Below are 15,664 nucleotides of genomic sequence, written 5' to 3'. Positions count from 1 at the left end.
GCACACCAGCTCTTAGGTCCCGAGGACGGGAAGCAGCATGAGACACAAGGTGGATCTGAGCTGTGCAGCCAGAGGCACGGTGCTGGGCTCAGCCTCAGTCCTGAACGAGTCAGCCACGACTCTCTCAGTGCAGCAAGTTCTCCCTTGTGGAATCTGTCCTCCAACCGCCTCTCCTGTCTGGAAAGCATCAGTGTAGGCTGAGCAGTCCCTGGTGCTGAAGCTGAACGAGGCACTAAGGATGATGGGCTTTGCTTCTGGGCAGGCTCCTCACTTGATCATCTGTGTCTCCTCATTTGCATCATAGAACTCTTCCTCCTCCTCCTCACTCTCGCTCCCCAAGCTGCTGGCCTTGCCCAGGGGCTGCAATGGCAAAGGAGATCTTGTAGAAGCCATAAAATGTGCAAAATGACATCACAACAGGCCCAAATGAGGATTACCACCCAGGCACTCACAGAGTGATTTCGCTGTTGTTTTGAGACAGGGGCCCAGGCAGACCAAGTCAGCCTTCAGTCCGCTAAGGAGCTGAGATCAACCTCAGAGCTTTCTGCCTCCACCTCCCACGTGCTGGGTTTACAGGGGTGCACCACAACTCCCAGTCTTAGATCGTTCCGAGGATCAAAGCCCAGGGCACCTAGATGGTTACAGCATATGTCTGTTTACCTGTGGAGGATCCAAGGTCTGTAGAGACAGCGCTTCCTCCCCTAACCGCCGATACGAGTACATTTGAAGATCAGAGAATGTCTCCAGCAAAGGACTGTTCAGAGTCTCTGGCAAGAGCAGGCTCAGGAGGCCTGAGGTCAGGCCTGTGGCTCCAAACACGATGAAGGGCAGGGACCACTGCACGTCCTTCTGTGGAGACAAAAGCCAAACACACCTATCAGCCCCTCAGCAGGTGACATCAACAGTCCTGTGACCAAGAACTGCCAGGTTTGCTGTGCGGTCAGCCCCTTCTCACAAGAACACCACACACCACATTTTTTTTTTTTTTTTTTTTGCTCTGAGACAACCATCCAGGAAACGGGTATACAGAGATGGTTCTAAGTGAGCCAAAGGGCTGGAAACCTTGGACCAACCGTGTGAGGCAAGGCATGGCCATGGTCACCTGTGAGCCTGGCAGGCTCACATCAGCAGAGCTCCTAGGAACTCTCAAGTCTGGCTTCCACCTGAGGGAAGAGCCTGCTCCACGATGGTCTCCACGTTCTCTTCATATGAACACGTGGACTATCTACTGCTAATAAACTTTGCAGTGGTCAGATGTGTTGTCATGACATCATTGAGAGTCCTAAGATCAAAAGAACAGAAATCCAAAAGGATCCAGAAAAAGGCCTGTGGCACACAGAGTTTGTAAACTCTTTGAGTTGAATGTGGTGCTACCAGCAATTGCTTCAGAGATTCACAGGGGATTCTCAGAGAAAGTCGACGATTTCTTTCAATGCACAGGCTCCCGACCACAGAGGGCTGGCTCTAGCGTTTAGAGTATTTCTTTTCAAGATCCTCTAGAAAGGTCCTTAAAGGCAGTGTTGAGACCATAGTAGACGTAATAACGTAATGATATTTTATTATATAATAAGAATACATCGTGACATAATACTCTAAGGACTATTTCAGGATTTTTAACTGTGTACATGTGTGTGCACGGATGTGCTGGTGCCCACGGCAGTGATGGGGGCCCTGAAGTTATAGGAGGTCAAGGGCTGCCTGCCATGGTTCCAGGGATCAAACTTGGTTTCTCTGAAACAACAGGTGTGTTCTAAACCATCGAGCCACCTCTTCAGTCTCCTTTATAAACGTTCTAGGATTTGGTGTTTTTGTTAGTGTACATGCGGAAATGTCCTGAACCCTTCCAAAGGACACTGAATAATGAAGGCCATACTGACCCTCAGAATCCAATATCATGGCTGCCACACACCATGACAGCTCAAGGGCTCATGCCTGATCTTATAATTGTCTACCAGTTTGGACATCTATGGTCCCTTACAGCGACTATGGAGGGTTACATGCAGTGACACGTGCAAAGTACTTAGCATAGAACCCAGTACTCCATAGATCATACACATTAGTTGACTTCCGAGTGTTGATGGGAGGGGGAATGCTGGCATCACCAGACCCTCCAATGAGTCCAGGTGAACAAAACGTCCGATGCACCAGGGGTGAATGCCCCAGTCCATCCACCCTGACAGAGTACGGCGCTCTGTGTCAGAAAGGCACAAGCTTGGCATTTGTGTAGCCACTCTTGGCCAAAATCACTCATTATCTCTTTCTACACAAAGCACAAATGGTTGCCAAAGCAGAGGACCAAGAACAGAGACAGAGGTACAAACCAACCAGGGAGGGGACGAAGGGAGCAATGATCCCACCAACTCGGGAGAACATGGAGCACGTTCCGAGGCCAACGTTTCTAGAAGGCAGGAGAGAAACCAAGTTAATTAAATACAATCATTAAGTCTCAGGGGGACAACTTTAATACTGGGTAGGAAGACTGTTCTGAGTCCGACATAGTAAATTCCTAAGGAGAAGGTACGGTGCCCCATTAGACCTTTCTATGAGGCCAAGGAGTTCTGAAATGACATCCCTGTGCCACAGCACTGGACACATGAGGCTTTTCATCACTTAAATGTGACTCATGAGGGTAAGGAAAGGAACTTTTATTTTAAGAACAAGGTCTTGCTATGCTGGCCCTGGCTGGTCTTGAACTGCGCCAATCCTCTTGTCTTCCCCCCAAGTTCTTCGAACTGAAGATATGGGCCGTCATACTCAGCAGAGACAGACTTTTAAAAAACATATTTATTTTTATGTATATGAATGCTTTGACTGTATGTATGTGATCATGGCCATGCCTGGGACTGGGGCAGTTAGAAAGAAGGTGTTGGGTCCCCTGGGGCTGGATTTTCAGGTAGTTGTGAGCTGTTCTGTGGGTGATGGGGATTGAGTCTGGGATATCTTCAAGAGCAGCCGGTGCTCTTAACCATCCCCAGTGTCTGCAATTTTAATTAATTTAAAGTCTCATGAGGATAGCAATAGCTGTACTGGTCAGAAGATGAACAGATTGAGCATCTGAGCGTGTCTCATGGGAAGCAGTGAGCTTTTAGTTCTTCCGTCAGTTAAGAGAGCTACAACCAAGGTTTTGTGAGCCAAAATCTTTGACTTTTTTTAAAACTCAGCTAAGTGTTAAAAGCCAGGCGTGTTAATAGAAATGATGTGTGCACACTGTCAGGTAACCCAGAACAACAGTTTAAAAGGTAGCCAGGGAACAGAGAATGGTGCCGTTTCCAGATAGGCTAGCCCTCCACTTCTGCCTCAGCCTTTCTCTTGGCATGGGAGGGCGTTCCTGAGTGTGTGGATGGATGGTGTGGCACCCATGTTGCAGAAACAAGGATGAGGAGACACCAGCAGAGCAAGCTGTTTCTGGGAAAAGACTTCAACAGGTGGAGAGCACTCGGAGGCCTCCTGCTGGAAGAAACAGAGGTTTTCCAAATGCTCCTTAGGGAGACTGGCATAGGACTGGCACAGGGAGGACCAGCCCAGGGCACAGGAAGCAGAGCTGAGGCTGCAGCCCCATCCTGAATCTGGGTTTGCTCTTGTCCTCATGAAGGGATATTAGGATTGAAGATGTTCTTTCTTCTATAAGTCTGCACTCACTACCCCTCTAAAACAACTGACTCTCGGAAACTGTAAGCAAGCCTCCACGTAAATGCTTTCTTTCATAAGAGTTGTCTTGGTTGTGGTATCGCTCACAGCAATAGAACAGTGCCTAAGACAATGGGAGACTGAATGCTCTCATGAGCGACACATGCCCACGCAAAGGCAGGGAAGGCCATCTCCGTCCACAGCAGCACCGTTAACAAAGCTGGACGGCATGAATGGGGTACGGCAGCAGGAGAGAGCCTTACCGGATGACAGTGGGGTACAGCTCAGAGGTGTAGATGTAAACAATGTTGAAGGCAGCGCTGATGGTCAGCTTTCCCAGCAGGGACAAGGAGTGGCTGTTGACCACGGCAAACACACCTGTGTCTGAGGAGCAGAGACAACATGAGTGAAGTCTACGGGCTTCGTGGACCATTCAAAACCAAATGCTCAAAATACCAAAGCGTTCCACTGCGGTGAGGGATAGGCCCATGACATTTTTGAAAGAAGATATGACAATGTTCTGAAGAGAACAAAAGGTGAAAGAAATTTCTTGTTTTTTCTCCATTTCTTGCTTGAGAAATTATTAACTGATAATTAGATTTAAATTTCTTATTCTGTTTAAATAAAATGTAAATGCATTCTAGTTTCATATTCTTAGTAAAATAGTATCCGGTGGTTCTTTCTTTTATTTACTGGGACTCTATAGCTGTTATCTGTCTCCAGTGAATCTCTTCCTTCAAAAATCCACACACCTCTGCCTTCTAAATAGCAACTTTCTCCTCATGAGGAGAAAACAGGTCTCAAGCTTTCTGTCCCTCCTCCAGTCACTGTCAGCCTTGCCACTGATCTTCCTCTCCAACTCCCAGCACCCAGCTCACTCCCTGCCTCTCCTCAAAGTCCCCAAGGGCCAGCAGCACTGTCCCAATCTCAGATGTAATTGCCTCTCTTAGTGACACTTATGCCAAGCAGAAGACCTTGTCCCCTCCTTGGGACCACATGGCTCATGAGCCCCTCTTCCCTTAATATCTCAGTGATGCTGCTCCTCCGTATCACCGCTGCCTCTTCCTCCCAGCCCACCGACCAGCATGCCTCGGGCGCTCACTTGTCGTTACCCACTTTCCGTCTTGTTTGCAAGAGTGTATTTCAAGGTGTTCTATGCTAAGGTTGGTGTCCTATTTATTCCTGTCTGACCCAGAATTCCCTGCAGGATAGGGCACACCGCTGATTACTAAGTGTCTACTGAGCCAAGAGGCACTGGGACTCTAGCTGGCATGAACGCGGTGGGAAGAGTCTGTGTTCGTGCTACCTCAACTGCCAGTGAGGAGGGCATATCCCATCCCCAGTCCAAAACCGTGTTCGTCTACTTTAACATGGTGTCAGGAGACCATGAGCAGGCATCTTAAACATGTAGGACGACATTCAGCGCTGCCAAGATATTTGGGGATGACCATGGCTGCTGGTTTAAGTTAAGTGATATATATTTAAGCTACAAGGTCTCTCTAGAAAGAGTCCATGCCTCCCAGCATTTGCTCCAAGGCATGTTCCTAGGACCCTGATCTCACTTCCTCTCCTAACAATTTAACTAGATTATTCACTTCACCATTTCAACCGATAATTAGGATATGTGAGCCTCTCCTCTATTTTCTAGAAAACTGAATCAGGAAAAAGTATTGAGTAGCAGGGATGAAAACAAAACTATTTGTGTAAACTGAAGTTTCCTCAAAACCAAACGGTCGAGACACCTACGCTGAAGACTCCAGGCATTCCTGAAGAGTTAGAATGATGTGGATCATAGTTCTGCCATCAGGCTTTCTTAGTGCCCCTTTCCCCGCCCCTGTGCTTGATCTATCAAAGTGTCTGCTATAAAACAAAGCCCTTGGAAATGTGCCACTGTCTTCCACCAACTCCAAGGATAAGACTGTCACCAGAGAGCATCTGAAGCCCACAACACAACTGTTGTTTGGATAAGTTTGTTCCAACCCATCCGCCTGCAGCACCCCACAAACGCAATTGGTGGGGACACGTTTATGACGTCTCTCATTCTGTGGCTAGCAGATGCTTGTGACCGCTTCCTTAACAGAACATGTTATCCTGGGCACCCTGGATCTATATAGGGTCCTGCACACAATCGGTACTATTTGGCTCAAGAATAAAATATCTCTTCTTTCTCTTGAGGCACGTTGCCTTTTAACTACAAATGGTTTTTGGTAGCGGTGGATTTCCCTCACGCCCTGCCCTGTGCACAGTGGCATCTTTCAAAACCACAGGAGGGCACCCTACATCTTTACTAACAGGAGAGGAGATTGCCATCTGGAAATTTAAATTCACGTGGAGGACACAGAGACAATCATCTAACCTCCAGCAGCGTCTAAAGCTGCAAGAGGATTCCCCGTGAGGAGGAAGACACCTCCAGCAGTAGCTCATTCGGGGAGGCTGGCTCTGGCCACAGGCCAAAGCTAGTCCATCTGCTGCTTGAATCTTCTCTCCTCTGCTCCTGCCAACGCACCTGCAGTCACTTCTTCAGGGGGAACCCACCTCTCCATCCCCTAAGATGGCTTATGTCAATAGCAGACAGCTTTCTTTGTTAAGGTTCCTGCTCGTGCAGCTGCTGGGCTGCTGGCTGTGTTCCAGAAGACTCTGCCGCCACTGAGCCAGTCCCCTGCCTTCCTGACCTACATTCCTGAGTCATTCCCAATGAACGGTCAAAGTGTTGTTTGGGGAAGAAGGCAAAGTGATTTAGAGGGGAAGTTAAAATGGAATTACAGTTTTTAAAATGTGGGTTTGCACATTTGTTTCTTTCCATGCACTAGACTCCACGAGGTCATAACTTAGCTCCCACAATGCAGCTTTGGAGGACAGAGTTTCCAGGACTTTCAGGAACCCTTTGGAGCCACCAGAACAAACGTCTCTTTTGTCCATTTATTACTGAGTTGTAAGACTCCATTCTTCATTTCGAATCAATCTTTCGCCATGCATATATATTTTACAGATATTTTCTCCTAGTCTGTTCTTTACTTCTTTCCATTAAGGGTGTTTTGTTTTAAGGGACTTGTGATTCCTCTGCTGCTCACATTGGCCCTGAACTCCTAGCTCAAGCAATAAACTGTTGGTTCCAAATAGCAAACTTCAGTCATTCTCTTCTTTTACAGAATGATAATCATAAGCCAATCTGTTTTATTTTGCTGTTTGTAAGACAAACATGGTTACAGGTAGTCCAGACTGTCCTTGAACTTGCTGTGTACCCAAGGATGACTTTGAACTCTTGGTGGTCTCTCCTCCTCCTGAGTGCTTTTCTAAAATTCAATCCCTTCCCCTGATCTATCCTATCAAATATCGCACTATCTGGATTACTATAACTGTGATAAGTTAAACATGATAAATTCTACAACTTTGTTTTTCTTGATAGAAATTATCTTGGCTAGTCTAGAATCCTTTGAATAGTCATATTTGCACAAATTTATTCTATCAGTAAACGAATACTCCTGGGCATTTGATAGCTAAATCGGTTTGGTAAGAGACGAAGGCTTAAAGGGCTTGGTGATCTCCTTATTTGTGAATATTACTATTGCTAATTCAATTATTTAGCCCTCTCTAGTTCCTCCTTTCATGGTTTTATGTCATGCTTTATACATGCTATGGAAATTTTACCTCTAAAACTTTAAAAATTTTTATTACCAGTGCCATTGTTAATTGCATAGTAGATTATTTGCTAATGATATATAGAAATAAAATTGTGCATCCATGATTCTGGCAGGCTTACTTATTAATTCTATTATTTAGTGTTTAAATGTGTGTGTGTGTGTGGAGTGGTGTGTGTGTGTGTGTGTGTGTAGTGGTGTGTGTGTGTGAGTATGTGTGAGTGTGTGTGTAGAGTGGTGTGTGTGTGTGTGTGTGTGTGTGTGTGTGTGTGTGTGTGTGTGTGTGTGTGTGTGTGTGTGTGTGTGTGTGTGTGTGTGTGTGTGTGTGTGTGTGTGTGTGTGTGTGTGTGTGTGTGTGTGTGTGTGTGTGTGTGTGTGTGTGTGTGTGTGTGTGTGTGTGTGTGTGTGTGTGTGTGTGTGTGTGTGTGTGTGGGTGTGTGTGTGTGTGTGTGTGTGTGTGTGTGTGTGTGTGTGTTGTGTGTGTGTGTGTGTGTGTGTGTGTGTGTGTGTGTGTGTGTGTGTGTGTGTGTGTGTGTAGTGGTATATGTGTGTGTGTGAGTGTGAGTGTGTGTGTGGAGTGGTGTGTGTGTGTGTGAGTGTGTGTGTATGTGTGGAGTGGTGTATGTGGGTGAGTGTGTGTGTGTGTGTGTGGAGTGGTGTGTGTGTGTAGTGGTGTGTGGTGTGTGTGTGTGTGTGTGTGTAGTGTGTGTGTGGAGTGGTGTGTGTGTGTGTGTGTGTGTGTATGTGGTGTGTGTGTGTGGGGAGTGGAATGTGTGCTGTAGTTAGAGCAGATCTCTGTGGGTTTGGTTCTCTCCTTTCACCATGTGTGTCCAGGGCTGAACTCAGGTCAGCAGGCTTGTTTTCCTCTGTCTCGGCTTCAGTCCCTTCCCTTTCTTTTCATGGTTACACTGCATTCACTGGTTTGTTTCTGACCATGTTCCATAGAGAATGGCATCCTGATGACAGCGATTATTCACCCTTTCAGTGGTAAATGCAGCATTTGCTAGAGGTTTTCCCTTGATCCTATCTGTCAGGCTAAGGAAATTCTCTTGTGCTTCCAGCTGCTAATATTCTTTTTTTTTATTGGATATTTTATGCATTTACATTTCAAATGTTATCCCCTTTCCCAGTTTCCCCTCCATAATCCCCTATCCCATCCCCCTCCCACTGCTTTCATGAAGATACTCCCACTCCCACCCACCCACTCCTACCTCACTCCCTGGCATTCCCCTACACTGGGGCATCAAGCCTTCACAGAACAAAGGACCTCTTCTCCCATTGATGACAGACAAGGCCATCCTCTGCTACATATGCAGCTGGAGCCATGGGTTCCTCCATGTGTATTCTTTGATTGGTAGTTTAGTCCCTGGGAGCTCTGGGGGGTGGATCTGGTTGGTTGATATTGTCATTCTTACTATGGGGTTGCAAACCCCTTCAGCTCCTTCAGTCTTTTCTCTAACTCCTTCATTGGGGTCCCTTTGTTCAGTCCAATGGTTAGCTGCAAGCATCCTCATCTATATCAGTAGGGCTCTGGCAGAGCCTCTCAGGAGACATCCATATCAGGCTCCTGTCAGTAAGCACTTGTTGGCATCAGCAATAGTGACTGGGTTTGGTGGCTGCATGTGGGGTGGATCCTCAGGTGGGGCAGTCTTTGGATGACCTTTCCTTCAGTCTCTGCTCCACTCTGTCCCTATATTTCTTTTAGACAGGAATCATTCTGGGTTAAAAATTTGGAGATGAGTGGGTGGCCTTACCTAACCTCTGGATATGGTCTCTACAGGTTCTCCCTCTATTTTGTTGGACCTTTCAGCCACTCTCACCTGTGTTGGGTCCTGGGAGCCTCTTGCTTTCCTGGCATCTGGGACTTGCTGGTGACTACCCCCGGTTCCCCAGTCTCCCATTGCTACACACCTCTGCTCAAATTCCTGACCCTCTGTATATCATCCCTGTCTCCTCCCATACCTGCTAATATTTCTTATGGCAGATGTGATTATCAGTAACTTTCATTTTTCTTTCTGGGTTTTTAATATGGCGAGTAACACTGTGCTTGTATTTGTGAGCTAAAGCTTGCTTTTGTTTGACTTAGTCCTCGGAGTAAGTGATGGCCTAATGTGAATTGCTGGGAAATCACATGAATTGGAATTTTTTTTTTTTTTTTTTTTTTTTTTTTGCCTTTTTTTTTTTTTTTTTATATACATTTCGAGTGTTATTCCCTTTCCCGGTTTCCGGGCAAACATCCCCCTCCCCCTCCCCTTCCTTATGGGTGTTCTCCTCCCCACCCTCCCCCCTTGCCGCCCTCCCCCCGACATTCTAGTTCACTGGGGGTTCAGTCTTAGCAGGACCCAGGGCTTCCCCTTCCACTGGTGCTCTTACTAGGATATTCATTGCTACCTATGAGGTCAGAGTCCAGGGTCAGTCCATGTATAGTCTTTAGGTAGTGGCTTAGTCCCTGGAAGCTCTGGTTGCTTGGCATTGTTGTACATATGGAGTCTCAAGCCCCTTCAAGCTCTTCCAGTTCATTCTCTGATTCCTTCAACGGGGGTCCCGTTCTCAGTTCAGTGGTTTGCTGCTGGCATTCGCCTCTGTATTTGCTGTATTCTGGCTGTGTCTCTCAGGTTCGATCTACATCCGGCTCCTGTCGGTCTGCACTTCTTTGCTTCATCCATCTTGTCTAATTGGGTGGCTCTATATGTATGGGCCACATGTGGGGCAGGCTCTGAATGGGTGTTCCTTCAGTCTCTGTTTTAATCTTTGCCTCTCTCTTCCCTGCCAAGGGTATTCTTGTTCCCCTTTTAAAGAAGGAGTGAAGCCTTCACATTTTGATCATCCGTCTTGAGTTTCATTTGTTCTAGGCCACTAGGGTAATTCAAGCATTTGGGCTAATAGCCACTTATCAGTGAGTGCATACCATGTATGTCTTTCTGTGATTGGGTTAGCTCACTCAGGATGATATTTTCCAGTTCCAACCATTTGCCTCACAATTTCATAAAGTCGTTGTTTTTGATAGCTGAGTAATATTCCATTGTGTAGATGTACCACATTTTCTGTATCCATTCCTCTGTTGAAGGGCATCTGGGTTCTTTCCAGCTTCTGGCTATTATAAATAAGGCTGCGATGAACATAGTGGAGCACGTGTCTTTTTTATATGTTGGGGCATCTTTTGGGTATATGCCCAAGAGAGGTATAGCTGGATCCTCAGGCAGTTCAATGTCCAATTTTCTGAGAAACCTCCAGACTGATTTCCAGAATGGTTGTACCAGTCTGCAACCCACCAACAATGGAGAGTGTTCCTCTTTCTCCGAGCATCCTCGCCAGCATTTGCTGTCACCTGAGTTTTTGATCTTAGCCATTCTCACTGGTGTGAGGTGAAATCTCAGGGTTGTTTTGATTTACATTTCCCTGATGACTAAAGATGTTGAACATTTCTTTAGGTGTTTCTCAGCCATTCGGCATTCCTCAGCTGTGAATTCTTTGTTTAGCTCTGAACCCCATTTTTAATAGGGTTATTTGTCTCCCTCTTGGTCTAACTTTTTGAGTTCTTTGTATATTTTGGATATAAGGCCTCTATCTGTTGTAGGATTGGTAAAGATCTTTTCCCAATCTGTTGGTTGCCGTTTTGTCCTGACCACAGTGTCCTTTGCCTTACAGAAGCTTTGTAGTTTTATGAGATCCCATTTGTCGATTCTTGATCTTAGAGCATAAGCCATTGGTGTTTTGTTCAGGAAATTTTTTCCAGTGCCCATGTGTTCCAGATGCTTCCCTAGTTTTTCTTCTATTAGTTTGAGTGTGTCTGGTTTGATGTGGAGGTCCTTGATCCACTTGGACTTAAGCTTTGTACAGGGTGATAAGCATGGATCGATCTGCATTCTTCTACATGTTGACCTCCAGTTGAACCAGCACCATTTGCTGAAAATGCTATCTTTTTTCCATTGGATGGATTTGGCTCCTTTGTCAAAAATCAAGTGACCATAGGTGTGTGGGTTCATTTCTGGGTCTTCAATTCTATTCCATTGGTCTATCTGTCTGTCTCTGTACCAATACCATGCAGTTTTTATCACAATTGCTCTGTAATACTGCTTGAGTTCAGGGATAGCGATTCCCCCAGAAGTCCTTTTATTGTTGAGCATAGTTTTAGCTATCCTGGGTTTTTTGTTATTCCAGATGAATTTGCAAATTGTTCTGTCTAACTCTTTGAAGAATTGGGTTGGTATTTTGATGGGGATTGCATTGAATCTGTAGATCGCTTTTTTGGCAGAATGGCCATTTTACTATATTAATCCTGCCAATCCATGAGCATGGGAGATCTTTCCATCTTCTGAGGTCTTCTTCAATTTCTTTCTTCAGAGTCTTGAAGTTCTTGTTGTACAAATCTTTTACTTGCTTGGTTAAAGTCACACCGAGGTACTTTTATATTATTTGGGTCTATTATGAAGGTGTCGTTTCCCTAATTTCTTTCTCGGCTTGTTTCTCTTTTGTGTAGAGGAAGGCTACTGATTTATTTGAGTTAATTTTATACCCAGCCACTTTGCTGAAGTTGTTTATCAGCTTTAGTAGTTCTCTGGTGGAACTTTTGGGATCACTTAAATATACTATCATATCATCTGCAAATAGTGATATTTTGACTTCTTCTTTTCGATCTGTATCCCTTGACCTCCTTTTTTGTTGTCTGATTGCTCTGGCTAGAACTTCCAAGAACTATATTGAATAAGTAGGGGAGAGTGGGCAGCCTTGTCTAGTCCCTGATTTTAGTGGGATTGCTTCAAGTTTCTCTCCATTTAGTTTAATGTTAGCCACTGGTTTGCTGTATATGGCTTTTACTATGTTTAGGTATGGGCCTTGGATTCCTATTCTTTCCAGGACTTTTATCATGAAGGGGTGTTGAATTTTGTCAAATGCTTTCTCAGCATCTAATGAAATGATCATGTGGTTTTGTTCTTTCAGTTTGTTTATATAATGGATCACGTTGATGGTTTTTTCCGTATATTAAACCATCCCTGCATGCCTGGGATGAAGCCTACTTGATCATGGTGGATGATTGTTTTGATGTGCTCTTGGATTCGGTTTGCCAGAATTTTGTTGAGTATTTTTGCGTCGATGTTCATAAGGGAAATTGGTCTGAAGTTCTCTTTCTTTGTTGGGTCTTTGTGTGGTTTAGGTATAAGAGTAATTGTGGCTTCATAGAAGGAGTTCGGTAGTGCTCCATCTGTTTCAATTTTGTGGAATAGTTTGGATAATATTGGTATGAGGTCTTCTATGAAGGTCTGATAGAATTCTGCACTAAACCCGTCTGGACCTGGGCTCTTTTTGGTTGGGAGACCTTTAATGACTGCTTCTATTTCCTTAGGAGTTATGGGGTTGTTTAACTGGTTTATCTGTTCCTGATTTAACTTGATTTACCTGGTATCTGTCTAGAAATTGTCCATTTCTGCAGATTTTCAAGTTTTGTTGAGTATAGGCTTTTATAGTAAGATCTGATGATATTTTGAATTTCCTCTGAATCTGTAGTTATGTCTCCCTTTTCATTTCTGATTTTGTTAATTTGGACACACTCTCTGTGTCCTCTCGTTAGTCTGGCTAAGGGTTTATCTATCTTGTTGATTTTCTCAAAGAACCAACTTTTGGTTCTGTTGATTCTTTCTATGGTCCTTTTTGTTTCTACTTGGTTGTTTTCGGCTCTGAGTTTGATTATTTCCTGCCTTCTCCTCCTCCTGGGTGTATTTGCTTCTTTTTGTTCTAGAGCTTTTAGGTGTGCTGTCAAGCTGCTGACATATGCTCTTTCCTGTTTCTTTCTGCAGGCACTCAGCGCTATGAGTTTTCCTCTTAGCACAGCTTTCATCGTGTCCCATAAGTTTGGGTATGTTGTACCTTCATTTTCATTAAATTCTAAAAAGTTTTTAATTTCTTTCTTTATTTCTTCCTTGACCAGGTTATCATTGAGTAGAGCATTGTTCAATTTCCACGTATATGTGGGCATTCTTCCCTTATTGTTATTGAAGACCAGCTTTAGGTCGTGGTGGTCCGATAGCTTGCATGGGATTATTTCTATCTTTCTGTACCTGTTGAGGCCCGTTTTTGACCAATTATATGGTCAATTTTGGAGAAAGTACCATGAGGAGCTGAGAAGAAGGTATATCCTTTGCATTAGGGTAGAACGTTCTATAAATATCCGTTAAGTCCATTTGGCTCATGACTTCTCTTAGTCTGTCTACGTCTCTGTTTAATTTCTGTTTCCATGATCTGTCCATTGATGAGAGTGGGGTGTTGAAGTCTCCTACTATTATTGTGTGAGGTGCAATGTGTGTTTTGAGCTTTAGTAAGGTTTCTTTTACGTATGTAGGTGCCCTTGTATTTGGGGCATAGATATTTAGGATTGAGAGTTCATCTTGGTGGATTTTTTCCTTTGATAAATATAAAGTGTCCTTCCTTATCTTTTTTGATGACTTTTAGTTGAAAATTGACTTTATTTGATATTAGAATGGCTACTCCAGCTTGCTTCTTCCGACCATTTGCCTGGAAAGTTGTTTTTCCAGCCTTTCACTCTGAGGTAGTGTCTGTCTTTGTCTCTGAGGTGTGTTTCCTGTAGGCAGCAGAATGCAGGGTCCTCGTTATGTATCCAGTTTGTTAATCTATGTCTTTTTATTGGGGAGTTGAGGCCATTGATGTTGAGAGATATTAAGGAATAGTGATTATTGCTTCCTGTTATATTCATACGTGGATGTGTTATGTTTGTGTGCTTTTCTTCTCTTTGTTTTGTTGCCAAGACGATTAGTTTCTTGCCTCTTCTTGGGTATAGCTTGCCTCCTTATATTGGGCTTTACCATTTATTATCCTTTGTAGTGCTGGATTTGTAGAAAGATATTGTGTAAATTTGGTTTTGTCATGGAATATCTTGGTTTCTCCATCTATGTTAATTGAGAGTTTTGCAGGATACAGTAGCCTGGGCTGGCATTTGTGTTCTCTTAGGGTCTGTATGATATCAGTCCAGGATCTTCTGGCCTTCATAGTTTCTGGCGAAAAGTCTGGTGTGATTCTGATAGGTCTGCCTTTATATGTTACTTGACCTTTTTCCCTTACTGCTTTTAATATTCTTTCCTTATTTTGTGCGTTTGGTGTTTTGACTATTATGTGACGGGAGGTGTTTCTTTTCTGGTCGAATCTATTTGGAGTTCTGTAGGCTTCTTGTATGCCTATGGGTATCTCTTTTTTTAGGTTAGGGAAGTTTTCTTCTATGATTTTGTTGAAGATATGTACTGGTCCTTTGAGCTGGGAGTCTTCACTCTCTTCTATACCTATTATCCTTAGGTTTGATCTTCTCATTGAGTCCTGGATTTCCTGTATGTTTTGGACCAGTAGCTTTTTCCGCTTTACATTATCTTTGACAGTTGAGTCAATGATTTCTATGGAATCTTCTGCTCCTGAGATTCTCTCTTCCATCTCTTGTATTCTGTTGGTAAAGCTTGTATCTACAGCTCCTTGTCTCTTCTTTTGGTTTTCTATATCCAGGGTTGTTTCCATGTGTTCTTTCTTGATTGCTTCTATTTCCATTTTTAATTCCTTCCACTGTTTGATTGTGTTTTCCTTTAATTCTTTCAGGGATTTTTGTGTCTCCTCTGTATGGGCTTCTACTTGTTTATTTATGTTTTCCTGAATTCTTTCATGCATTTTGCGATTCCTCTCTGTAGGCTTCTACTTGTTCTCTAAGGGAGTTCATCATGTCTTTCTTGAAGTTCTCAGCATCATGATCAAATATGATTTTGAATCTAGATCTTGCTTTTCTGGGTGTGTTTGGATATTCCATGTTTGTTTTGATGGGAGAATTGGGCTCGATGGTGCCATGTAGTCTTGGTTTCTGTTGCTTGGGTTCCTGCGCTTGCCTCTGCCATCAAATTATCTCTAGTGTTACTTTGTTCTGCTATTTCTGACAGTGGCTAAACTGTCCTATAGGCCTGTGTGTCAGGAGTGCTGTAGACCTGTTTTCCTCTCTTTCAGTCAGTTATGGGGACAGAGTGTTCTGCTTTCCGGCGTGTAGTTTTTCCTTTCTACAGGTCTTCAGCTGTTCCTGTGGACCTGTGCTTGAGTTCACCAGGCAAGTCACTTGCAGCAGATAAGTTAGTCTTACCTGTGGCCCCGAGGCTCGAGTTAGCTGCGGGGTTCTGCCCCACGGGCTCTCCATGTGGCAGCGACCGGGAAGATCTGTGCCGCCTCTTCCGGGAGCCTCCGTGCACCAGGGTTCCAGATGGCCTCCGGTGTTTTCCTCTGGAATCAGTAATGTGTGCAGAGAGCAGTCTCTTCTGGTTTCGCAGGCGTGTCTGCCTCTCTGAAGGTTTAGCTCTCCGTCCCACGGGAGTTGGGTGCAGAGAACTGTTTACCCGGTCTGTTTCCTTCANGTTNTGGCNGNG

General features: G+C 44.4%; 1 protein-coding gene across 1 annotated transcript in view; it reads right to left on the bottom strand.

Moving 5' to 3' along the window:
- Positions 1 to 261: 261 nt before the first annotated feature.
- Positions 262 to 15,664, bottom strand: part of Slc22a15 (solute carrier family 22 member 15) — a 66,103-nt gene continuing 50,700 nt past the window's right edge. Inside the window, exons 9-12 of the mRNA XM_032897618.1 lie at positions 3,891 to 4,011; positions 2,326 to 2,398; positions 661 to 849; positions 262 to 360 (exon numbers count right to left, since the gene is read on the bottom strand). Coding sequence (XP_032753509.1) covers positions 268 to 360; positions 661 to 849; positions 2,326 to 2,398; positions 3,891 to 4,011 — 476 coding nt within the window. The 3' untranslated portion in view covers positions 262 to 267. The remainder of the gene's footprint in view (positions 361 to 660; positions 850 to 2,325; positions 2,399 to 3,890; positions 4,012 to 15,664) is intronic.

This window comes from Rattus rattus, chromosome 3 (assembly GCF_011064425.1).
Source record: "Rattus rattus isolate New Zealand chromosome 3, Rrattus_CSIRO_v1, whole genome shotgun sequence".
Lineage (NCBI taxonomy): Eukaryota > Metazoa > Chordata > Mammalia > Rodentia > Muridae > Rattus > Rattus rattus.
This window is presented reverse-complemented; position numbering and strand designations above follow the sequence as displayed.